Source organism: Pongo abelii, chromosome 8 (assembly GCF_028885655.2).
Source record: "Pongo abelii isolate AG06213 chromosome 8, NHGRI_mPonAbe1-v2.0_pri, whole genome shotgun sequence".
NCBI classification, from domain to species: Eukaryota; Metazoa; Chordata; class Mammalia; order Primates; family Hominidae; genus Pongo; species Pongo abelii.
Genome location: NC_071993.2, coordinates 132,973,904 through 133,000,824, shown reverse-complemented (window position 1 = coordinate 133,000,824; position 26,921 = coordinate 132,973,904). Strand labels below are relative to the sequence as shown.

Below are 26,921 nucleotides of genomic sequence, written 5' to 3'. Positions count from 1 at the left end.
CCCTTTCCCAAAGAGAACAACTAAATGACCCATATTAAAACATGAGAAGATGCCTTCCCTATTTAGGCATTACGGAAATTCACATTACAAACACCATGAGATACTACCACACATCTACCAGAAAGACAAAGTTTTTAAAAGCTGACATGATAGTAAGTATATGGAAGTGTCAGAGGGGTTTGAAAAAGAGCAACTCTATCTTGAATAGGAGCTGGGAAAAATGAGGCTGAGACCTACTGGGCTGCATTCCCAGACAGGCATTCTTAGTTATAGGATGAAATAGGAGGTCAGCACAAGGTACAGGTCATGAAGACCTTGCTGATAGAACAGTTTTGCAGCAAGGAAGCTGCCTAAAACCTACTAAAACCAAGATGGTGACAAGAGTGACCTCTGGTCGTCCTCCCACTGCTACACTCCCACCAGCACCATGACAGTTTACAAATGCCATGGCAATGTCAGAAAGTTACTCTACATGGTCTAAACAAAAAAAAAAAAAAAAAAAAAAAAGAGGCAGCATGAATAATCCACCCCTTGTTTAGCATATTATCTAGAAATAATCATAAGAATGGGTAACCAGCAGCCCTCGGCTGCTCTGTCTATAGAGCAGCCATTCTTTTATTCTCCTACTTTCTTAATAAACTTGCTATCACTTTCCTCTATGGACTCGCCCTGAATTCTTTCTTGCACCAGATCCAATAAACCCTCTCTTGGAGTCTGGATCAGGACCCCCTTCCTATAACAGAAGGATGGGAAACAACTGGAACATTCATCCACAGCTGGCAGAGTGTAAACTGATATAGCCACTGCAAAATTTTTAGCAATATCTCCTAAAACTGTACGTACACTCTATAAAGCACTTGCACTCCCAGATACAGATTAAAGTACACACATGTGCACCAAAAGGTAAGTACAAGAAAGTTTAGGGCCAGGCACAGTGGCTCATGCCTGTAATTCCAGCACTTTGGGAGGCCGAGGCAGGCAGATCACCTGAGGTCAGGAGTTCAAGACCAGCCTGGCCAACATGGCAAAACCCCGTCTCTACTAAAAAAATTAGCCAGGCGTGGTGGTGGGCACCTGTAATCCCAGCTTCTTGGGAGGCCTAGGCAGGGAGAATTGCTTGAACCCAGGAGGTGGAGGTTGCAGTGAGCCGAGATTGCGCCATTGCACTCCAGCCAGGGCGACAAGAGCGAGACACCATCTCAAAAAAAAAAAAAAAAAAAAAAAAAAGTTTATAATGGCATTACTCATAATGGACCCAAGCTTGGAAGAACCTGAATGTCAGCCACCAGCAGAACAGATAAACATATTGTGCAATATTAGTAAAACTGAATGCATACAACAATAAACAAACCACGGCCATGTGCAACACCATGGATAGAGCTTACAAGTCTAAAGCTGAGAAAAGAAGCCAAAAGAAAAGATCCTATTTATAAAGTGAATAATAGGAAAACTAATCTATAGTGTAAAAAGTCAGAATAAGAGATACCCTTTTGATATCTCAAGCAGGTCAAAGCAGGATTGCTTGAGCCCAGCAGATTGAGCTGGGTGTGGCATGTGTGCCTCCTATCCTAGCTACTCAGGAGGCTGAGGTGGGAGGATCGCTTGAGCCAGGGAGGTTGAGGCTGCAGTGGGCCATGATCATGCCACTGCACTCCAGCTGGGGTGACAGAGCAAGACTCTGTCTCAAAAGACAAGATGGTCATTTTAGGCCAGGCACGGTGGCTCATGCCTGTAATCCCAGCACTTTGGGAGGCCAACGCAGGCAAATCACCCTGCCTCGAGAGGAGGTAAGAGCAGCAACTAGAAGGAAACAGAAGAGAGGCTTCTGGGTTGCTGGTCATATCCATTTCTTAGGCATTAACTATGTGAAAATTCATTGAGTTGTACATTCATGATCTCCTTACCTGTATGCCTCTTATACCACAATAAAAAAAATTTAAGTATGAGACTAACATAATAGAGCTTAAAATGTGCAGAAATTGAGGGAGTTTGCCCAAGGAAACCATTACTAAACAGATACTAAAAGATTTCAGGCAGGAAGAAAATGATCCCAAGTGGAAGATCTGGGATACAAGAAGAAATGAAGACCGGGGAAAAAAAGACAGGTGAATATATGGATAAAACTAAACAAATGTGAAACGGATAAAACAACAGAAGTAATGTCCCATGAAATATAAAAAGAAAAATGATAAAATATATCAAAACAACTTTGATGGATCACAAGATAATTATGCTGAATAAAAAAACTCAATCTCAAAATATTAGACAGTGTATGGTTTCATTTACATGTGTTCTTGAAATAAAGTTATGGAGATGAAAAACAGATTAGTGGTTGCCAGGGGTTAGGGAGTGAGGAACGTGTTTGTGACTATAAAATGGGTAGCACAAGGGATCCATCCTTCTGGTGGAACTGTTCTGTATCTTGATGATGGTGATGGTGGTTAGGTATCTAATCTATGTACACGATAAAATTTCATAGAACTAAATACACACAAAAAACTAAAAGTGCACATAAAACTGGTGAAATCTGAACAAGGCAGTTATGCAAGATGTTACCATTGGGAGAAACTGAGTGAAGACTATATGGGATTTCTTTATATTATTTCTTAAAACCACCTGTGAATCTGCAATTATGTCAAAATAAAAACTTGAAAATATACTGTAGTAGCATAACTCAAGAGGAGTTTAATGCAATGAAAGTATTAAGTTATCCTGTCACCCAGGAGGAGGATAAATTTTAGACTTTCATAACTTAAATATGCACATTTAAATTAGCATGACAGTTACTAAAAGAATATAAACAAAGATTAACTTAAAATGACTAGGGAAGAAAAAATATCCCACCAATTGAAAAGAAGGCAAGAAAGGAAAAAAAGAAACATAAGTAGGATAAATAGAAAGTGACAAAATGACACAAACACATATGCATGTACATACACACACCCCTCACCATCTATACAGAATCCAAGTATGTCAGAATATAAATACATGCAAATGGACTAAGTAATCCAGTTAAAGATGGATAAACTGTTAAAATCTCATTCCATGCTATTTATAAGTCATATTTAAAACACAAAGATATAGAATGCTTTTAAAAGGTATTAAAATACGTATCAGAGGAGCCGGGCTTGGCGGCACATGCCTGTAACCCCAGTGACTCAGGAAGCAGAGGTGGGAGGACCACTTGAGACCAAGAGCTCAAGACCAGCCTGTGCAATATAGCCAAACTGTATCTCTAAAGAAATAAAAACAATTATTTGGCTGTGGTGGCACATACCACTCTGAAGACTGAGGTAGGAGGATCATTTGAGCCCAGGAGTTCAAGGCAGCCGGGAGCCACAGTCACGCCTGTGAACAGCCCCTGTGCTACAGCCTAGGCAGCATAGTAGGAAAAAAATACACACACACACACACACACACAAGTGAAAGAAACACAATACAAAGTCTAACCGAAGTTACTATAGCTATATCATACATAATGTTGAAAGCATACATAAATGAAGGAAAACATTTCATTTTGATAAAAGTTCAAATTTTAAAAAAAGATGTATATTTTTTGAATCATATGCACCCAAGTACAGCCTCAAAAAGCAAAAGTTGACAGATGAGGAGACAGACAAATCCATGCTTCTAGTGGGATATTTAATATATCTCTCAGTAAATAAAGTATAAAAATAATTAGGGAGGATGAAGATTTAAAATTATGAAAAAAATAGACTCAGTGCACATATATAGAACATGAGATTTAACTGCAGAAATAGACTTCCCTTCAAGAAAACGTGGACAAGTTCAAAAATTAACCATCTAGTCGAGTGTTAAAACAAGTGACAAACTTCAAAGAAAGTGGAATAATACAGATCACAATTTCTGGTAACAACAATTTTAGAAACTTTCTAAAAGTATACTTTTAAATAGCCCATAGCTCAAAGATAAAATAAGGCAAATTCATGATCAGTTCTACATATTAAAAACTGTAGGATATAGTTAAATCCATTCATAAGAGGAAATTCAGTCTTTTTTTTTTTTTTTTTTTTTTTGAGATGGGGTCTCACTCTGTCACCCAGGCTGGAGTGCAGTGGCACGATCTTGGCCTACCACCCCTCCACCTCCCAGGCTCAAGTGAGCCTCCCACCTCAGCCTCCCAAGTAGCTGGGACCACAGGCTCGCACCGCCACGCCTGGCTAATTTTTTGTGTGTTTGGTAGAGATAAAGTTCCACCATGTTGTCCAGACTGGGGAAATTTATAGCTTAAAGGAGAACATTAGAAAAGGAACTTGGAAACAGACCAGGCACGGTGGCTCACGCCTGTAATCCCAGCACTTTGGGAGGCCAGAGGCAGGTGGATCACGAGGTCAAGAGATCGAGACCATCCTGCCCGACATGGTAAACCTCCCCCCCCCCCCCTACTAAAAATACAAAAATTAGCTGGGCGTGGTGGCACACACCTGTAGTCCCAGCTACTCGGGAGGCTGAGGCAGGAGAATTGCTTGAACCCGGGAACTGGAGGTTGCAGTGAGCCAAGATTGTGCCACTGCACTCCACAGCCTGGTGAAAGAGCGAGACTACGTCTCAAAAAAAAAAAAAAAAAACAAAAACAAAAAAAAACCCTAAGCATCAGTCAATAAATCAGACAAAGAACAAATTAAATTCAAAGAAAGAAAAAGGAAAAACATAACAAACAAATAAATGAAATACAAAAGAAACACACCATAGAATCAGCCAGGCTAAAACTTGTGGTTTTTTCGGTTTTCAGACAGGGTCTCATTCTGTTGCCCAGGCTGGAGTATAGTGGCTCAATCACAGCTTACTACAGCCTCCCCCTTACAGGCTCAAGCGATCCTCCCACCTTTGCCTCTCAAAGTGCTGGGATTACAGGTATGAGCCACCATGCCCTGCTAAAACCTGGTTCTTTAAAAATACATTATAAAATTCACAGACCTTTAGCAAGATTTGTCAAGAAAAAGCAGTCAAAAAACAATCTTGCACAGGAGGACCATACTACAGATAGAAAGACTCTGAAAGGAAGTCACAACTTGCAGGCCAAGAACGATGGCTCACACCTGTAATCCCAGCACTTTGGGAAACTAAAGTGGGAGGAATGCTCAAGTTCAGGAGTTTGAGACCAGCCTGAGCAACATGGCAAAACCCCGTCTCTACGAAAAATACAAAAATTAGCTGGGCATGGTGGCACGTGCCTGTGGTCCCAGCTACTTGGGAGGCTGAAGCGAGAAGGTGGCTTGAGCCTGGGAGGCGGAGGCTGCAGTGAGCCGTGATTGCACCACTGCACTCCAGCCTGGGCAACAGAGTGAGACCCTGTCTCAAACAAATCCATAATGTACAATTATGAATACCTTTATGCCAACAGACTTTAAAGCATAGATGAAAAATCTTTTTTTTGAGACAAGGTCTCATTCTGTCGCCCAGGCTGGAGTGCAGTGGCACAATCACAGCTCACTGCAGTCTCGACCTTCCAGGCTCAAATGATCCTCCCACCTCAGCCTCCCAAGTAGCTCACACTACAGGCACCCACCACTACACACCAAGCTAATTTTTATTTTTTTTTTTGTAGAGATGGAGTCTCACTATATTGCCCAGGCTGGTCTTGAACTACTGTAGTCAAGTGGTCCTCCCACCTGAGCCTCCCAAAGTGCTGGGATTACAGGCATAAGCCACCATACCTGGTGAGAGATGAATTTCTAGAAAAAATCAAAATTGACTCAAAAAGTAGAAAAAAATCTTACATAGATTAAATATATTGAATCAGCAATGAAAAAACTTACCATAAAGAAATTTCCAGGCCCAAGTGCCTTCACCAAAAAGTTCCATGAAACATACAAGAAAAAGAGAAACAAATCAACCAAACAAACAAACAAACAAAAACTCTGCCACTAACACAAACTGAGAGAAGAAAAAAAGAAGACTCCCCAGTTCATTTTACAAGGTTAAAATAAAAACAACCTTGATATTGAAACCCAACAAGGCAAGTGCAAGAAAAAATATTTACAGGCCATCATTATTCAACGTGGATCAGAAATTATTTTTAAGATGTACTGACCAGGTGCGGTGGTCATGCCTATAATCCTAGTACTTTGGGAGGCCCGAGTGAGAAGATGGCCTGAGCTCAGGAGTTTGAGACCAGCCTGGGCAACAAGGCAAAACCCTGTCTTTATAAAAAATACAAAAATTAGCTGGGCATGGCAGCACACCTATAGACCCAGCTATTCGGGAGGCTGAGGTGGGAGGATCACTTGAGCCTAGCAGGTTGAGACTGCAGTGATCCCTGATCATGCCACTGTGCTCCAGCCTGGGCAACAGAGTGAGACCCTGTCTCAAAACAACAACAGAAAGATGTATTGACCACCTGTGATGCTGGCCAAGATGGCATATGCATGCTACAGCCTGTCATTTCCACTGATCACAATTTGAAACTCTGGACAAAATATAAATAGCAATGACCCAAGTACTCTGAAAAGTAACCAGCAGACAGGCTGGGAAACGTCAAAACCTAAAGAATTATCTGGATGGCGGTGGTGAGAGATCATATTCTGGGTCATAAAACAAACCCTAAAGTTAAACAATTAAAATTCAGTGAATTATGTTCTCTGATGACAGAATTAAACTAGGAATCTAGAACATTTCTAGAACATCCCCAAATATGAGAAGTTAAACGGCGTACTTCTAAATGGCCCACAGGTCAAAGAGAGCATCTTAAGAAAAATTGGAAAACAGTTTGAACTTAATGAATATGCATCAACTTACCAAAATATGTGCTGAGAGGGCAATTTATAGCACTAAAGTATATAAGAAATGAAGCATCAAATCAATAATGTAGGCATCTACTTTAAGTAAAAAAAGAACCAAATAAACTCAAATCAGGCATAAGAAAAGACAGACTAAATAAAACTAAATCAGTAATATTTAAACAAGAACAGTAAGGGAAAAAAATTCAATGAAATCCAAAGTTGGTTATTTGCAGGGGGTGGTGGGATGCGGAAATCAATCAAATGAGGAAGACCATCAGACTGACAAGAAGAGAAAACACAAATTACCAATACCAGAGATGAAAGGAATATTATTACAAATCCTAATGGATACTACAAAAACAAAACATAAACACAACCATATGCTTCTAAATTCTACAAATTAGGTGAAATAGATCAAATCCTTGAAAGACAAACTACCAAACTCAAGAAGAAACAGCTTGAATATCCCTATATTTATTAAAGAAACAGAAGTGGCGCAGCACTTTGGAAGACAATTTGGCAGGTTCTGATAAAGTCAAACGTACACGGACCATGTGACTCGGCAATGCTACCCTTAGGCATTTGCACAAGTGAAATGAAAACCTATGCCCAGACAAAAAGCACTTTGTGAATTCCAATCCACTTATAATTTACCAAAAAGTGAAAATAGTCCATGTTCTCCCAATGACAAACCAATAAGCAAACCATGTAGTATCTATACAATGGATTACTATTTGGCAATAAAAAGGAGTAACTGTTGATACAGTACACGAAAGTAGCCAGACTCAAAAGGCTACATCCTGAACGATTCCATTTGTATAAAATTCTGGGAAAAAAAAAAGCAACGCTAGAGGAACACAGATCAGTGATTGCCCGAAGTTTACAATGGAAGGTTTTACTATAAAGGGCAAGGTAATTTTTGGAGTGATCATATAATTTTGTAATCTACCAAAAACAAACACAATAAATGGGCAAAGTTCACGGATTGGAAAGTTCAGTATTGTAAAGGTCTCCCAAAAATGACCTATCACTTTAATCCCAGTGGAAATTCCAACCAGTTTTGTGCAGGCTTCTAAGTCAACTCTAAAATGGCCAAGAATAGACAAGATCACAGGAGAGGAAGCAGGGAGGTGGACACAAATATTTTCTGATTGATGAGTAAGATCATTAGAAGGCCAGCAAAAATACAAGTAAGCCAGAATTTCTAAAACACCACAAAAGAACACTAGTTAGCAGTGCATATAAGTATCTCCCAAATTTGTTGTAAACATAAGCCTTTAAAAAAAAATTAGAAACTGATAAAGAGATATAAACTCATATTAAACCTTTTAAAAAACAAATTCTAATTAAGGGCCTCACCTAACTTCATTAAAGGTTGTGTAGAACCAACCATTGCTGCAAACGATGTGCTGCCCTGAGATGTGAGGATCCCAGTGGTCCCTCTGGGTCAACAGCAGCTACAGCGGCTGAGCCCAAACTCTGATACATTATCTATCTATGATCATTGTTTTTAACAATTTATATCAATGCTACCCACAAGTCACAGAGAAGCAGAAATGTTTATGTGGCCTCCTGCCAAAAACAATCACTTGCACTTATTTCTAGGACTACTCCAGAAGACAGTATTAGAAGTTTTTCAATTTAGAAAAAACATTTTCAGCAAAGAAAAATATCTCTGTAAATTTCCTGCTTAACCAATCTAGTGAATTGTGATGAGCCATATAAATTCATTTAGCCACCTTATGAAAGACTTAATCCAAAGTCATATCTAACTTCTAGAAGAGCTCATGTATTATAATGACAGCTGTGAAAGACTCAAAGGCCAGAAATGTCAATGTTTGGTCTATATCCCAAGTCCAGAAAAAAGCAAAAAGCAACATGTACAGGCCAAATGATTGCCAATTTCTTCTGCCTATGTCATCTTTCTTCACTATAGCCTGAAATTACATTTCATGTTTGACAATTCTCAGCAAGGAGACAAAACAAGCTTATGACTAAAATAATAGAAAGCAGAACCACAGAGAGTACGAGAGGCAGGAGTCATCTCCCAAGTCCAAGTTCAACCTCTGTATTATTAGACGGGGCCTCAGTGTCTTTCAACTGCAAGGAATTAATACTGATGGTAGCATTAGTAAAACCTATCTTCTACTCATCATGAAAAGTCACAGTCGTTTTGTTTAAAGACTCCAGAATTATTATAGGCAGAAACAAATAAGAAGGTTACACACCTACTGTTTGGTGAAACGAGGAATCAGGAATAAGCATTCTCAAGAGAATACAATTACAAAAGTAAAATTATCTAGAGTTTTTGGGCTGCTTAAAAAGCCCAGAAAGAAATGACAAATGAGAAAATAATCGAATTCAGTGGAAAAACTCACTTGAGGGTATCATGGTCAGCTGGGTTTCCATCCCTTTGTCGCACTTCAAATCCTGTGTATCCCACAAAGACTTGCTCCTTTCTAAAGGTTACGGTTCACGTTCAACAGAATAGCAGCAACCACCATGAGCCTGAGGGCTGGCTAGTCTTTAGTATTCTGCCCTATTCAAAGAAATTATCCTTTCCCTCATTCCTAAAGATCTCCCAGGTCCATTACAAAAAAAGGAGCAGCAGCCAGGCGCAATGGCTCACACCTATAATCCCAGCACTTTGAGAGGCCAAGGGGGGAGGATCACCTGAGGTTGAGAATTCAAGACCAGCCTGGCCAACATGGTGAAACCCCAACTCTACTAAAAATACAAAAATCAGCCGTGTGTGGTGGTGTGTGCCTGTAATCCCAGCTACTAGGGAGGCTGAGGCAGGAGAATTGCTTGAACCTGGGAAGTGAAGGTTGCAGTGAGCCAAGATCACGCCACTGCACTCCAGCCTGTGGGACAGAGCAAGACCCTGTCTCAAACAAACAAACAAAACAAAACAAAACAAACCATTCTTACCTCCTGGAAGTATTTTACTAGTGTTGGTTTCTATTTGACATTAAACTCTTCCCCAGGCCAGTGCATTAGCAGTTAGCTCCTTACTGAATATTGTCTGTAGCAAACAGTAGCTGACTCCTAGCTCTCTTCAGTGAACTTGAATTTAAATTTATAGAATTCTTATGACTTCTATTTCATCTTGAAACCCAGAGACTCCTTCCCTTTCCTAGTGATTTACCTTTCAATTATATGTAGACTGAACCAGTCCCAGCCATCTTTAGTTGGTCTCTATTCAAACGTACTTTTGTTTCTTGATTACATCTTCAATTATTTATGTCTGAGATTCTCCCCTGTAATTTCTCCAACTATCTAGGGCATAAAGAGTGCATGAACAACATTATAAAGGCTGTAAGACTTCAAATAAATAATCTTTCCGAGCCTCAGTTTCCTCATCTGTGAAACAGGAATAATATTTACTGAACAAAGTTGTTCTAAGGATTAGTGAAATGTATGTAAAGCACTTAGCATTTAATAGGTGATCAAATGGTAAATGGTGCTTATAAAATGTCTTTATCATGGTAAAGTATATATAACTATATATATATTTTTCGAGATGGAGTCTTGCTCTGTCACCAGACTGGAGTGCAGTAGTGGCACGATCTCGGCTCACTGCAAACTCCACCTCCCGGGTTCAAGGATTCTCCTGCCTCAGCCTCCCAAGTAGCTGGGATTACAGGCACCCACCACCACACCCAGCGAATTTTTGTATTTTTAGTAGAGACGGGGTTTCACCGTGTTGGCCAGGATGGTCTCGATCTCTTGACCTCGTGATCTGCCTGCCTCAGCCTCCCAAAGTGCTGGGATTACAGGCGTGAACCACCGTGCCCAGCCTGATTTTAACCAGTCTTAAGTGTACAGTTATTGGCATTAAGTGCATTCACATTGTTGTACAACCATCACCACCATCCATCTCCAGAACATTTTTATCATCCCGAAGTGAAACTCTGTACCCAGTAAGCAATAAGCCCTCATTCCTCTCTACCCCAGCCTCTGGCAATCACCAAACTACCTTTTTTTTTCTTTTTTCTGACAGGGTCTCACTCTGTCACCCAGGTTGGAGTACAGTGGCATGATCATAGTTCACTGAAAGCTTGAACTCCCAGATTCGAGTGATCCAACCCACCTCAGCCTCCCCAGTAGCTGGGACTACAGGTATGTCCCACCACACCTGACTTTTCTTTTTAAAGTAGAGATGAGGTCTCACTATGTTGTCTAGCCTGGTCTTGAACTCTTGGGCTGAAGTGATCCTCCCGCCTTATCCTTCCAAGATGTTGGGATTACAGGAATGAGCCACTGAGCCTGACTACCATTCTACTTTGTTTCTATGAATTTTACTGATCTAGGTATCTCATGTAAGTGGAATCATACGTAAGGGAGGAAAAATATTTTTCCTCCGCCATTCTAATTTCTTGGCTGGGGCTCTCGTACCAAAAGACAGATTAACAAGAGAAAAGCATACACATTTACTTAATATAAGTTTTATACAACACAGAAAAAATTGACATTTCTGGAAGTAACTTGATATAACTAGGAGCCTTTGTAAGGAAATAAAGACCTGAAGAAACAGTTAAACCTATGTCTTTGTATATTAGGTTTGTCAAAAGACTAAATTACAACAAATTAGGTTTTATATTAAGTTTATCAGAGGACTACAACAAATTTATAGATTTAATTGGCTTTTATTCATGATTCATGAACCTGGACACCTTCCACTCTACAAAACAGAATGAGAGCTCCCACTGGGCAATAGCAGAACCACAGGTTTTATGACGTAGGAACAAGGAAACAGAATAGAAAAACCTGATTGGTTAACATCAAGCTACTTTGGTTACTTTTTTATAACGGTTAAAGCAGAAGGGACTTCCTTCTTCCGCTGATTCAAGTAGACTGGAATCTCATGTTTTCAGGAAAAACTGGTCTGTTTGGGGATCTATCTGCTTCCTTAAAGTTTGTTTGATGACACAGCATTTAGCATAAGTAACTCCATTTTGGTTTGGTCTGATCTGTTGAGGGCTAGTGCAGGAGCTCAGCCCAAAAGAATGGCCTCCCATAATTTTTAACAGTTTGATGAAAAGTGGAGAGGAGCAGAAAATTGCGAGAGGACAAAAAGGGGTAGGAGCTAAGTGTAGTAAACTGGGAGGAACAGCAGGACCTATCATTCAGATTCCTCTCAGCGTTAACTTCAGAGAGAAGGATGCTCCTTCCTCCAGGGACAGGGAGGGCACTTCTCACCCAAGGGCCTTGTGACCTGCGTCAGAGAAGAGGGTGGGAAGGTCAGAGTGTCCTTCCTGTCATTTCTGAGATTCCTTCAGCTTCAAACATTCAATATGCTAAGGTGGCTATTTTGGAGATTATCAAGAAGCTGATCACATAAAATACTTGCTCTTTGGTGACTGGTTTATTTCACTTGGCATAACGTCTTCCAGGTTCATCCATGGTGTAGCATGTGTCAGAACTGCCTTTCTTTGTAAGCCTGAATAGTATTCTACTGCATATAGTGTATATATACACCATATTTTGTTTATTTGCAGATAGACACTTGGCTTGCTTCCACCTTTTGGCTATTATGGATAATGCAAATGGTATATTTTAACTACAGATTTTTTTATACCAAATAGACATAAACAATCAAAACAATTTATCCTAGGCCCACAGAGAAGGCAGATGGGGTACCTGATCGATTACAGGGGTTCTCTTTTTAAAATGCCTTCTTCATAAACCTATGTGAGGGGAATACTGACAGTACCTACTTTTTATAGATGGAAATTCTATTTAAGAGCTCTCATGTCTGCGTGTGGTGGCTCATGCTTGTAATCCCAGCACTTTGGGAGGCCAAGGCAGGTGGATCATGAGGTCAAGAGATGGAGACCATCCTGGCCAACATGGTAAAACCCATCTCCAGTAAAAATGCAAAAATTAGCTGGGCGTGATGGCATGCACCTGTAGTCCCAGCTACTTGGGAGGCTGAGGCAGAATAGCTTGAAGCCAGGAGGCGGAGGTTGCACTGAGCTGAGATTGCGCAACTACTGCATTCCAGCCTGGTGACAGAGCAAGACTCCGTCTAAAAAGAAAAAAAAAATTCTCATTACTTTCTCATATTACACAGAGGAGCTAAATATGACAATTAACTAAACTGAAGAAAGAGACAAACTGCTCATCTCAAGCAGTTATTACAAACTGTCAAGTTAATATAGACAGCAATCTGCAGTTTGAAAATGCTAATCACTACAAATCACAGGGAAAACATCTGTGCTTCAGTGGAAATACTACACATTGTTTAGTTCACACTCCTTCAGACTTTTGAGATAGGATCTCCCTCCGTCACCCAGGCTGGAATGCAAGGGTATGATCCTGGCTCACAGCAACCTCCACTTCCCTGGCTCAAGGGATTCTCCCACCTCAGCCTCCTGAGTAGCTGGGACTACAGGCTCATGCCATCATGCCCAGCTAATTTTTGGAACTTTTTTTGTAGAGACAGGGTCTATGTTGCTCAGGCTGGTCTCGAACTCCTGGGATCAAGTGATCTGTCTACCTCAACCTCCCAAAGTGCTGGGATAACAGGCGTGAGCCACCGCACCCACCCCCTTGAAGGTTTTCTAGTCTAGCCTTTCACCTGTTTTATGGTATGTGAAGTTGAAAAGAACTGATAATGCAAATGATTCTTGTTTATAAACATGCAAATCAGCCTGCCTTGGAAAGCCAATCCTTCTCCATGTGGCAAAGCCACTTATGCATCAATTTCCAGTTTATTTCAATATTCTGAGTAATAGATGTGTCCGTCCCTTTGGGTTCCCTTTTGAACTGGTTGTAACATCTCACTGCTCACTTCATTAATAAAATATTTAACATTTATATCTATATGAGTGATAGTTTTTCCTGTTTTTGAAAAGTTACCCTTTAACAAATATAACATGCACAGGTGAGTTAACACCATGCTTCTCAAAGTGTGGCCTGTGGAAAGAGCAGCCTGGCGGTCCCCTGCAGTATTTTTGACAGAAATGCAGAACACTGGGCCCCACCTCAGGAGTGTGGAGTTGTAGCCGGATCCCTTTCACTGACACATTAAAGTTAGAGCCACCCTAGGTTAATACACATCACTGACCGGCCTCAAGGAATAGGAGTGCTGGATCTATCAGTCTCTCCCAACCGTTCCCTGGGTTTTGCCAAGTGCTTTCTGCCTGCCGAGCTCACTCTCGGATCAGATGGGGCCTCCCTGCCAGCAGTTCTACCTCATCCCCTCCGCACCTAAGCCAACTCCGGAGTTCACAGACCTCACTTCTGATCTCCACGGCCCCTCCCCCCCTTCGAGGGTGACTCAAACCTTCAGATGGTGAAAATAAGCTCACAAACTAGGAGACGACAGCTTCAGACCACACATTTGCCACTGAGCCAGTATCTGCGCAAAAACTAGTTTTCTGGACTTGGGCGGATGAGGAAGATTTGATATTAAAAGTGTCCTTTCAAAACAACATCATCTAACAAAAATTTTATTCCTTTTTCATTTCTGTTAGGGAATGTTTAGTTTTTCCTCTTTGATAATGAGAATACGGTTAACAAACATTGCTTTGGACCAGTCTTCCTTTTCACAAATCACTGAGGTGTGTCTATCCACAAGTTCTCAGTCCAGCCTACATTTTCCAGTCTTCCATTTACCTATTCAACTAATACCTGAGTGCCTGTCATGTGTCTGCCCTGCGAACATGCTGGTGACAGTGTGAGCAGGCAGGGCTGGTTCTTGTCCTCATGAAGCTTACACTACCTGAGGCTGGGGTGTAGAAATCGACACATTAAAAAGACCACCGAGACCTTTAAAAAAAAAAAAAATATATATATATATATATATATATATATATATACACAGCATACAAAGATGCTGAGCTGGCGCTTTGGAAAATGAAGAAAAAGTAATACAAATTTAGAATGTGACATCGAGGAATAAAGACCATCACTTAACATATCCTATGTTTAAAAAATCTAATGTCCATAGGAAGTTGTCTGGGAGGTGGGCAGGGTTTCATACTGTAATGAGAATTTAGAAAGTTTAGAAGAGTTCTAATGGTTCTTAAGAATTATAAGAGGTAGATTCAGGTAGAGAGAGATTCCCATGATATTCACTGCTGGGTGGAGAAGGAGATCCATCCCCCTCCACTCACAAACATCCTCTTTGTGTTTTCACTCGATAGTCCTTCATTTAGCTGATCCATCTGTATTTATATTTGTTCTCTTCCGGATCTTGTTTCATAGTCAATATCAAGTGTTTTTGTGTAAACTGCCTGGTCTTGACAGGCCAGGCACGAAGGTAGGCACCATTCACACAGCATTGCATTTAATCTTCACAAGACCCCTGCAAGGTAGGTCTCAGCCTCCCCTGATACAGGTGAAGCAGGAGACTCAGGGCTGCTACAACTTGCCCCCAGTCCCAGAGCTGGTACACAGCAACCCAGATTGATGGATTCCAATACCCATCCATGCTGCCTTGCCTAACCATGTTGTTGGTGCCAAAATTTTGTAAATTAACCCGGGTTTATCTAAAATTAACTCAAAGTTAACATATGCTATTTGGAAGTAGTGGTGGCAATGACTTATCAGAGAACTTTTAAGTGAAACAGCTGTGGCAAACGAGCCTGACTCACGCTGAAGTTATCTGTAATCAAGTTACCAACTGACAACTGATTAGTGAATGAAGCTGAGCACCAGGACTCACGACAGCTGTCTGTTTCATAAACACGCCCTCCTTCCTCCTTTTGGCCGACTACTAAAGGGTTTAGGCGTCATGCAGAATGAGTTTGGGTGTCATGCAGCGTTTAGGTGTCATGCAGAATGAGCAACAAGCAAAATGTAGTTGCAATCAGATAAGGGTGGAGAATTACCGGTATCTTTAGAATCACCTGTTGGGCATTTCTGTTGATAATCACCAATTCAGAACAGCAAGGACTGAGAAGCCACAAGATTCCCTTAAAAGGCCTCATCCATTTGCATACTTTTCTGTTTTCAGGAAACAAAAGTTATGTGGGCTCACAGTCAATAGATTTTTGTTCTGATTTGTATTTCCATGATACATAATTAAGTTTTGTGGTTTCTTTGAAGTTTAAAGAATTCTGAATGTGTGTGCTAACACTGATTCACGTTAAAGCTAAGCACTAGGCTGGACGCGATGGCTTACGCCTGTAATCCCAACACTTTGGGAGGCCGAGACGGGCGGATCACTTGAGGTCAGGAGTTCGAGACCTGCCTGGCCAACATGGTGAAAGCCCATCTCCACTAAAAACACAATTAGCTGGGCATGGTGGTGGGCACCTGTAATCCCAGCTACTCGGGAGGCTGAGGCATGAGAACTGCTTGAACCCGGGAGGTGGAGGTTGCAGTGAGCCAAGACTGGGCCACTGCACTCCAGCCTGGACAACACAGCGAGCAAGACTGTGTCCCAAAAAATAAAATAAAAACAAAGCTAAGCACTATATATTAAGTAGATGATTGACTATTTTAACCAAGTGTGTAAATTATTAACCAGGATATTTAAAAAGCAATGAATTGAAGTTGCTGACATTTTTAAGAGAGCTGTTTCTTTCCCTAAAGTTTTAATAAACACACACACTTTGGGGGTGCCAATAAAAAGGAAACAAAAATAAAATGGAGAAATGGAGGTAATGATGATCCCCAAGCTAAAGGAAGAGGAGAAGGGGGGTAGATATATGTTATTTTCGTTCTTTCCTATTTGTTTCACTCTTCACTGGAAAAGCACTTGAGTTAGTTTGTGATTGTTAGTCCTTCAATATGGTAAAACAAACAGGTTTATCTCATGTGCAAATAATGAGGAATGGCTGCCTCCAAGAGCCTGGGTAATGTTGACCTTAGTGGTAAGGATCTGAATCAGCTGCCAGGGCCACACACGTGCTGTGTGTTTGTTGATCCCGCCTTATGTCAACCAGTCAACATCAAAAACGATCAGGGCATTGCTAGGCAACCACTTCTTCAGTCTTCACTAGTCAATTATTGTGATTAGGATATTTTAGTTCTAACATTTCGTTTTCCTAAATGGAACTTGATAGATGGATAGAATGGATTCCACATCGTATTTTTTTCCCCTCTAACTATCACGCACAGATGCCATTGAGTATATCTTCTCCTCCTTCTGTGCAGGGAGCCCGCCCTACGTAAGGTTAACAGGAAGGACACAAAGGTATGCAGTGTAGAAAAAAACAGAAATAAGGACCCAGGCATAAATCTGAAGGAGCTTCTAACCATGTTGTGCAGATGAGGGAGACTCAATAATTAGTAAGTTATCCAAAGAAATTAGGGCTTTTTACTAGCAGAACAGTAAAAATTCTAAGTTTGGTAACACACTGAGTTGAGGAGGCTGTGGGAAAGAGGTATTCACTCATATTGCTGCTAGAGTATAAATTGGTATAACCCATCCAGAGGAGAGTGATTTAACAATTATCAAAACTAACTACCTAGTCCACATCTAGACATTTATTCTGCAGATATACTTGCCCAAATGCAAAACGTCAGATACACATTGTTTCTTGCAGCTTTGCTTATAATTGTAAAAATAGCTGTTGTAAGTTTCCTATTGCTGCTATAATCAGTTACCACAAATGTTGCAGCTTAAAACAACAGAAACTTATCTTATTATGAGCCCGGAGGTCAGAAGTCCGAAACGCGTCTTGCGGAGCTAAAATCAAAGGCTGGTTCCTTCTGGAGACTCTAGGGGAGAGTCTGTTTCCATGCCTCTTCCTTCTGCTGATGGCTTGCCACACACACACACCTTGGCTCTTGATCGCGTATCACTGCAACCACCACTTCCATCTTCGTATCGCCTGAGTCTGACGCTTCTTCTTCCCGCTTATAAGGACGCCTGTGATTGATTCCATTGTGCCCACCTGGATGATACACGCTCCTCTGCCCATCTCACAATCCTTACTCCCAAGGCCCCTTTGGCTATGTAAAGTAATATATTCCTAGATTCAGGGATTTGAATGTGGACATCTTTTTTTCTTTGGAAAGACGGAGTCTCGCTATGTCGCCCAGGCTGGAGTGCAGTGGTGCAATCTCGGTTCACTACAACCTCCGCCTCCCGGGTTCAAGCAGTTCTCCTGCCTCAGCCTCCCGGGTTCAAGCAATTCTCCTGCCTCAGCCTCCCAAGTAGCTGGGACTACAGGCGCATGCCACCACACCCAGCTAATTTTTTGTGTTTTTAGTAGAGACGGGGTTTCACTGTGTTAGCCAGGATGGTCTCAATCTCCTAACCTCATGATCTGCCCGCCTCGGCCTCCCAAAGTGTTTGGATTACAGGCGTGAGCCACCGCGCCCGGCCTGTGGACATCTTTTATTCAGCCTATCACAATAGCAAACATCTGGAAACAAACTGGATGTCCATCAGCAGTGGACTGATTCAATAAATTATGATAAATTCATACAACAGAATACAGTTGTTTAAAATACGAGAAAATGTATTATGTATTAAACAGAAAACTCACTAAAATATAACGTTAGGTGAAAAAAGCAAAGTACAGAACAGACACAGGAATGCAGTATACATAATTTGCCTGTATGTATAAGGTTTAAACTATCTCTGGAATGATATACAGAAACTAATCATGGTCGTTACCTGTAGGACAGGAAGAGGGTGGTGGCATTGCAAGAATGAGACTTTTCACTAACACTCTTTCATAATTTTTTATCTTTGAAACTTGTAACTATATTACTTATCCAAAAAGTAAAATAATAAAGTCTAGAAAGAGTAAAAAGAAAACAAAGTGCAAAAAAAGTTATAGATAGGGGATAAGTACCCATTGTAGGACTCTTTATGCTAGAGCTGTACAATTTTTAAAAGTGAAAAGTACGTATATGTATATGTACACATGTATGTATATGTTACCAGGAATGCCAGGATATATGATCAAGTGACTGAAAACTATGAGCAAAAGAAAAAAACAGAAAAGAGAAACAAACCCACAAGTGCTTCAGGTATTAGAATTATCAGACATGAACTTTAAAGTAATTGGTAATATTATCAAATCTAGGTTTAAATAACTAGTAGTTTTTTAAATCTTGGTGCTAGTTACAGAGGTTTATTTACGTTGTGATAATTCATCCACCTGTACATTTAAGACGGCACACTTTCTCTCAGGTATATTATACTTCAATACAATTTTACAAAAGTAGAAAACTTGTGGGATGTGACTAAATCTGGGGTGAGGAGAAATCTATAATCTTAAACGCATGTATTTGAAAACAAAACAAAAAAAGTACTGAAAAACAATGATATGATAGGTGTGGTGGCTCACATGTATAATCCCAACATTTTGGAAGGCCAAGGCAGGAGGTTTGCTTGAGGCCAGAACTTCAATACCAGCCCAGGCAACATAGTGAGACCTGTCACAGCAAAAAAAAAAAAAAAAAAAAAAAAAAAAAAAATTAACTGGGCATGGTGATGCACACCTGTAGTCCCAGCTACTTGGAAGACTGAGGAGTGAGGATTGGATCACTTGAGCTCAGTAATTTAAGGCTGCTATGAGCTATGATTCATCACTGCACTATAGCCTGAGTGACACAGTGAGACCCTGTCTCAAAAAAAAAAAAAAAGAAAAAGAAGAAAAACCCAATGATCTAAGCATCCATCTGAAAAATCCCAGCAAATTAAGCCGAATGAAATTAAAATGATGGAAATAATGATAAAAGCCAAAATTAATGAAAAAAAAAAAAACAAACCAAAGACATAATAGAGAAAATATAAAAAGCCAAAGCTGTTTCTTTGAAAACAGTATTCCAGTTGCTAATCTCTGTGGCAGCCAGCCTCCAAGATGGCCCCCAGTGATTTTCACCTCCACTATCCATGCCTTGTGCAGTTCTCTCTCATATTAGATACAGCTGACCTGTGTTATCGAAAAGATAGTTCAAATTTCCTAGGCTAGATTATAAAATACATGGCAGCTTCCACGTTGCTCACCCTGGGTGAAAGTAGCTACCATATCGCAAGGACATTCAAGCAACCCTACAGAGGTTAATGCATTACATTACAGAGGTCTCCTGCTAACAGGCAGCATTGACTTCTAGCCATGTTGAATGAGCCGTCTTGAAACTGGATGCGCTAGCCTCAGTCAAGCCTTCAGATGACTGCAGGCCTAATCAACATATCAACCAAGACAGAACCACCCAGCTAAAGCATTTCTGAAATCAGGACCCACAGAAGCTCTATATTAGTTCGCTATTGTTGTATAACAAATGAACATCTCAGGAAATATACATATATTGTCTAGTATATTTTCTCTTATACAGTTTCTGTGGGTCAGGATTTCATTTAAGAAAATACATGTTTATTCTTTTTTAAGTGGTTTTTTTACTTCCTTTTTTTTAAATTTATTTTTTATTTCAATAGGTTTTTGGGGAACAGATGGTGTTTGGTTACATGAATAAGTTCTTTAGCGGTGATTTCTGAGATTTTAGTGCACCCATCACTCGAGCAGGGTACACTGTACCCAACGGGTAGGTAGTCTTTTCTCCCTCATCCCCCTCCCACCCTTTCCCTTGGGTCCCCAGAGTCAATTGTATCATTCTTATGCCTTTGCATCTTCATAGCTTTGCTCCCACCTATGACTGAGAACATATGATATTTGGTTTTCCATTCCTGAGTTACTTCACGTAGAACAAGTCTCCAATTCCATCCAGATTGCTGCAAATGCCATTATTTTGTTCCTTTTTATGGCTGAGTAGTATTCCACAGTACATATATACAACATTTTCTTTATCCATTCGTTCACTGATGAGCATTTGAACTGATTCCATATTTTTTCAGTTGCAGATTGTGCTGCTATAAACATATGGGAAAAGGCCAAGCACAGTGGCTCACGCCTGTAATCCCAGCCCTTTGGGAGGCCAAGGCAGACAGATCACCTAAGGTCAGGAGTTCGAGACCAGCCTGACCAACATGCAGAAACCTTATCTCTACTAAAAATACAAAATTAGCTGGGTGTGGTGGCGCATGCCTATAATCTCAGCTACCTGGGAGGCTGAGGCAGGAGAATCGCTTGAACCTGGGAGGCGGAGGTTGTGGTGAGCCGAGAGCGCACCATTGCACTCCAGCCTGGGCAACAAGAGTGAAACTCTGTCTCAAAACAAAACAACAACAAAAAAAAAAGTGAGAAAAAACATATTTATTCTCTCGTATTTTCTGTGGGTCAGGAATTTGGGCACAACTCAACTGGGTTCACTGCATAGGGTCTCACAAGGTTGCAGGCAAGGCGTCAGCTGAGCTAGGTTCAAGCTCATTCAGGTTGTTGACAAAATTCATTTCCTTATGTCTGTATGATTGTGTAGCTGTGTTTTTTATTGGGTATTGGCTGGAGGCCACCCTCAGGTCCTAGACACCACCTGCTGTTGGGCTTCCTCAATATGGTCACACACTTCCTCAAATCAGCAAGGAGAATCTTGCGTGCATGCTAGCAATATGTCTATCTCATATCCTAATGTATGTCTCTCTCCTCCTCCTCCTCTCCTCTTCCCTCTCCTTTCTTCTGTGTGCACACACACACACACACACACACATCCCAGGAGTAACAACCCATCACATTTGCAATATTATGTCAGTTAGAAACAAGTCACAGATTCTACTCACACTCAATCGATTTCATCCAAAAGGTTGAGCAGTGATCCCATCCACACTAAAAAGGAAGAGATTATACAGAGTATAACACCAGGACATTGAGATCATGGGAAACATCTTAGAAGTCTGCCTATCACAGATAATAAATACTTCTTGTTGTTTGAAGACATTAAGTTTCAGGTAACTTCTTATGCAGCAATAGATAACTAACTAGTAAGAGTTGTGCCTAACTAATTAGGTACAAGTTAGAATATAAGGAGTGAAGAGTTATCACTATAGATCCTACAGATACTAAAAAGATAAGAGTTTGTTTTACTATAAGCAAGCCTATCACAATAAGACAATTTAGAATTAAAAGGCTGGTAAGTTTTATGCTTTGTATATTTTACCATGATAAAAACATTTTATAAGCATCACTTACCATTTGATCACCTATTAAATGCTAAAGGCTTTTAATCCTAATCCTTAGAACAACAGTGGTTCCGTAAAAATTATTCCTGGTTTACAGAGGAGAAAACAGAGGCTCAGAGAGGCTACTCATTTATTTGAAGTCTCAGAGCCTTCATAATGCTATTCAGGCACTCTTTGTACCTTGCCACACTCTTCTCTAGATAACCGGAGAAATTGCAGGGGAGAATCTCAGAAATAACTAAAATAATTGAAGATGTAATCAAGAAACAAAAGTACAACGTTTGAATAGAGACCAACTAAAGACGGCTGGGACTGGTTCAGTCTACATATAATTGAAAGGAAGAAATCTCTAGGTTTCAAGATGAAATAGAAGTCATAAGAATTCTATAATTTAAATTCAAGTTCACTGAAGAGAGCTAGGAGTCAGCTACTGTTTGCTACAGATAATATTCAGTAAGGAGCTAACTGCTAATGCACTGGCCTGGGGAAGTGTTTAATGTCAAATAGAAACCAACACTAGTAAAACACTTCCAGGAGGTAAGAATTTTTTTTTTTTTTTTTTTTTTTTTTTGAGACAGAGTCTTGCTCTGTCCCCAAGGCTACAGTGCAGTGGCATGATCTTGGCTCACTGCAACCTCCACTTCCCAGGTTCAAGCAATTCTCCTGCCTCAGCCTCCCTAGTAGCTGGGATTACAGGCACACCCCACCACGCCCAGCTGATTTGTGTAGTTTTAATAGAGATGGGGTTTCACCATGTTGGCCAGGGTGGTCTCAAACTCCTGACTTCAGGTGATCCGCCTGCCTTGGCCTCTCAAAGAGCTGGGATTACAGATGTGAGCCACTGTGCCTAGCTGCTCCTTCTTTTTTGGTAATGGACCTGGGAGATCTTTAAGAATGAGGGAAAGACTCATTTCTTTGAATAGGGCAGAATACTAAAGACTAGCCAGCCCTCAGGCTCATGGTGGTTGCTGCTATTCTGTTGAACGTGAACCATAACCTTTAGAAAGGAGCAAGTCTTTGTGGGATACACAGGATTTGAAGTGCAACAAAGGGATGGAAACCCAGCTGACCATGATACCCTCAAGTGAGTTTTTCCACTGAATTCGATTATTTTCTCATTTGGCACTTCTTTCTGGGCTTTTTAAGCAGCCCCAAAGCTCTAGGTGATTTTACTTTTGTAATTGTATTCTCTTGGGAATGCTCATTCCTGATTGTTTCAGTAAACAGCCTTGAACTCCTGGCCTCAAGTGATCCTCCCACCTCACCCTCCTGAGTAGCTGGGACTACAGGCTGCAGAAACTTTTAAGAGAAAATAGAGGGAACAGAGCCAAGCTCATTTTTTGAGATTAAGATAAACTTGATATCGAAACTAGACTTGTCACAGAGAGTGCGAGAAGCGGGAGTCATCTCCCAAATCCAAGTTCTGCCTCTGGATTATTAGACAGGGCATCACTGTCCTTGATCTGCAAGGAATTTATACTGATTATAGCATTAGTAAAACCTATCTTCTATTCATCATGAAAAGTCATTTTTTAAAGATTCCAGAATTATTAGAGGCAGAAACAAATTGAAAGGTTGTACACTTGCTGTTTGAAAAACACAACTTACCAAAGCCCAACAGAAGAAGTATGTAAACTCCTATGTCTAGTAATAGGTAGAATCCGTAATTTAAAACTTTCCCACAAAAACAATTCCCAGTTCCTGATGGCTTCACCAGTGAATTCTTCAATGAAAGGGAAAAGTAACACCAACACTACAGAATTTCTTTTTTAATTTTAGGGACACAGTCTCACTATGTTGCCCAGGCTGGAGTGCAGTGGCTATTCACAGTCACGTTCCAGTGATCCTCCCACCTCAGCCTCCTGAGTAGCTGGGACTACAGGCTACAGAAATTTTTTTTTTTTTCTTTTAAGGCAGAGTCTCGCTCTGTCACCCAGGCTGGAGTGCAGTGGCGCAGTCTCGGCTCACTGCAAGCTCCACCTCCCGGGTTCATGCCATTCTCCTGTCTCAGCCTCCCTGGTACTGGGACTACAGGCGCCCACCACCACGCCTGGCTAATTTTTTTTTTTTTTTTTTTTTTGTATTTTTAGTAGAGACAGGGTTTCACCGTGTTAGCCAGGACGGTCTCGATCTCCTGACCTCGTGATCCGCCTGCCTCGGCCTCCCAAAGTGCTGGGATTACAGGCGTGAGCCACTGCGCCTGGCCAGAAACTTTTAAGAGAACAAAAATAAAGGGAACAGAGCCATGCTCATTTTTTGAGATTACAATAAACTTGATACCAAAAGTAGTCTAAAAAATCACAAAAAGTAAAACTACAGGCTAATCAGTCACATGAACACAAGCCCAAAAGTCATTTTTAAAAACAGCACACTAAGCGGGGTGCAGTGGTTCACGTCTGTAATCCCAGCACTTCAGGAGGCCGAGGTGGGAGAAGTGCTTGAGCTCAGGAGTTCCCTTTATTTTTGTTCTCTTAAAATTTTGTTTCTACAGCCTGTAGTCCCAGCTACTCAAGAGGCTGAGGTGGGAGGATAACTGGAACATGACTGTGAATAGCCACTGCACTCCAGCCTGGGCAACATAGTGAGACTCTGTCCCTAAGATTAAAAAAAAAAAAAATCTGTAATGTTGGTGTTATTTTTTCCCTTTCATTGAAGAATTCACCAGTGATGCCATCAGGAACTGGGGATTGTTTTTGTGAGAAAGTTTTAAATTATGGATTCTATTTATTTCATAAATATAGAGGTATACATACTTCTTATGTTTGATTTTGGTAAGTTGTGTTTTTCAAACAGTAGGTATGCAACCTTTTGTTTCTTCTTATAATAATTGTGGAATCTTTTTTTAAAAAAAAGACTGACTTTTCATGAGTAGAAGATAGGTTTTACTAACACTACACTCAATGGTAATTCCTTGCAGTTCAAGGACACTGAGGCCCTGTGTAATAATACAGAAGGAAAACTAGGATAGTGGCAAGACTAGCCTGGGGAACAAAGTGAGACTCCAGTTCAAAAAAATAAACAATTAGCCAGGTGTGGTCACACACATTCTGTGGTCCCAGCTACTTGGGAGGCTGAGGCAGAAGAACGGCTTGAACCCAGGAGGTGGAGGTTGCAGTGAGCCGAGACTGCGCCATTGCACTCCAGCCTGGGCGACAAGAGTGAAACTCTGTCTTAAAAAAAACAAAACAAAACAAACTAACAAACAAAATATATATATAGAGAGAGAGAGAGGCTGCCTAGAGAGGAGTATACACTAAACTAGCAATGCTAGTTTCAATTTACGGTGAATTACTTCAATAGAGAACTGAAGTACGTGCACTAGCCTGAATATGTTAATTTAAATTAAAAAAATAAAAACTTAAAAAAAAATTAGAGATGGGGTCTCAACGTGTTGCCCGGGCTGAATCCAAACTTCTAGGCTCAAGCAGTCCTCCCGCCTCAGCTTCCCAAGTAGCTGAATAAGCTAATTAACTTGTTTTGTTTCTCTCAGGGAGTGCACAACAGGTGGAGGGAGGAGGCAGGAGTGTGGGGATGAGAGCACTTTCCCAAGAAAAGGCCTCAAAGAGTTTCTAACAACCAGGAAAGGCCTGGGGCACAGCAAAAGGAACTGGCCTTTGCCTCTAGGAGAAAGGAATGCCTCCTCCCTTCTTCCAGCCTCCCTTAAGAAAAATACCCAAGAATGCCCCCAGCCCTGTGAGCACAGAGCACTGGTGTGAGTTGTTTACTTGTTAATGAGTTTGCACCACTGTCTGCATGTAATGAGTCATTCAGGTCATTCTGGGATGATGTTGGTATGCACAAACCCCTCCTTTAATCTGGTTGGCTAGTTCAGAATAGACAAGTTTTAACACTGCTTCCTTCTCCCATCAAGAAGTAAAGCCCAAGTTCTGAGGAACAGACTCTATCTGGAGACCATGTTTGGTGAACCTGAGCTTCGGGAAAGACACAGCTTCAAGCCTCAAGTGATTTTGCCCCTTCCTGTGGCTGACAGCACCAGAGGTCAGGATCACAATGAATTTTACCATTTTGATGGGGATTTTAAAACATGACTGTTTAAAAGACGCTGCTTTGAAAAATTTTTTAAATCTTGATTTATATAAGCATTTATTTCTTGATAAGATTTGAATTATAACCTAACTGATAGACTTAATATTCTTCGGGGCTAAGACTACATGAGAAAAAAATGTTACACAGATCTTTTAAATGATTCCTGGGCTTAAGGAAGAAATTACTTTTAAATCCTTACCAGTCTCCCAGATAATTAATGAGCAGGTGCTGCCTGGGAGTATAAAGATTTTTAGGTCTTATGACCTCATGGCCGCTTGGTCCAAAAAATAAGATTACGTGCCTCTTTCCTTATTCTTACCGGATAGAATGAGACTCGTTTAAAACATCTCGTTTAGGTTAGAAAAGAAAATGGGACACCATATTTGTAATCGACCTAACATTTATAAGTACCTGATTTCAATGAACTTTACCCAAAGCACACTCCACAAGAGGCACTTCAAATTTCACTGGAGCATAGCCCTTTGTATTGTAGAATAATGTAGAATAAAATGGCTTTCTTTTTTTAAGTATACCACAACACTCTTAAGGATATGAAAGTAGGTAAGGCATCTATCCGTGAACAGCAGTGCTGTCCGTTCCATGAATGTTTAGGGTTTAGTCCGTGTTAGCCACTAGGGACAGGATGGCAAACAGGGCAGACAGGTCCCCTGACCTCTTCCACCACCCTACAGTCAAGTGAAGAAAGTAGATTTTTTTTTTTTTTGAGACGGAGTTTTGCTCTTGTCTCCCAGGCTGGAGTACAGTGGCGCTGTCTCGGCTCACTGCAACCACTGCCTCCCGGGTTCAAGCAATTCTCCTGCCTCAGCCACGTGAGTAGCTAGGATTACAGGCGTGCAACACCACACCTGACTAATTTTGTATTTTTAGTAGAGACAGGGTTTCGCCAGTTGGCCAGACTGGTCTCAAACTCCTGACCTCAGGTGATCCACCCGCCTTGGCCTCCCAAAATGCTGGGATTACAGGTGTGAACCACCACATCCAGCTAGATTTTAAATATTAACAAAATAATTACAAGTTCTGATTATTACTATTAAGAGAAAAGTGCAGAGATAGAATAACATCAGAGAGGGGGCACCACCACTTTAGGAAGCCAGGGAAGGGCTGGAGGAGGTGAAATTTAGGCA

General features: G+C 40.9%; 1 protein-coding gene across 13 annotated transcripts in view; it reads right to left on the bottom strand.

Moving 5' to 3' along the window:
- Positions 1 to 26,921, bottom strand: part of FANK1 (fibronectin type III and ankyrin repeat domains 1) — a 128,385-nt gene that overhangs the window by 96,280 nt on the left and 5,184 nt on the right. For 7 of the 13 annotated variants that reach the window (XM_054523034.2, XM_054523042.2, XM_054523035.2 and 4 more), the window contains exon 2: positions 5,781 to 5,807. The exons of 4 other annotated variants lie outside the window; for them this stretch is intronic. In XM_054523034.2, the coding sequence (XP_054379009.2) occupies positions 5,781 to 5,807 (27 nt within the window). Of the gene's footprint in view, positions 1 to 5,780; positions 5,808 to 21,330; positions 21,377 to 26,921 lie in introns of all 13 variants that reach the window. 2 more of the 13 variants (XM_063727812.1, XM_054523044.2) reach the window with 1 other exon arrangement.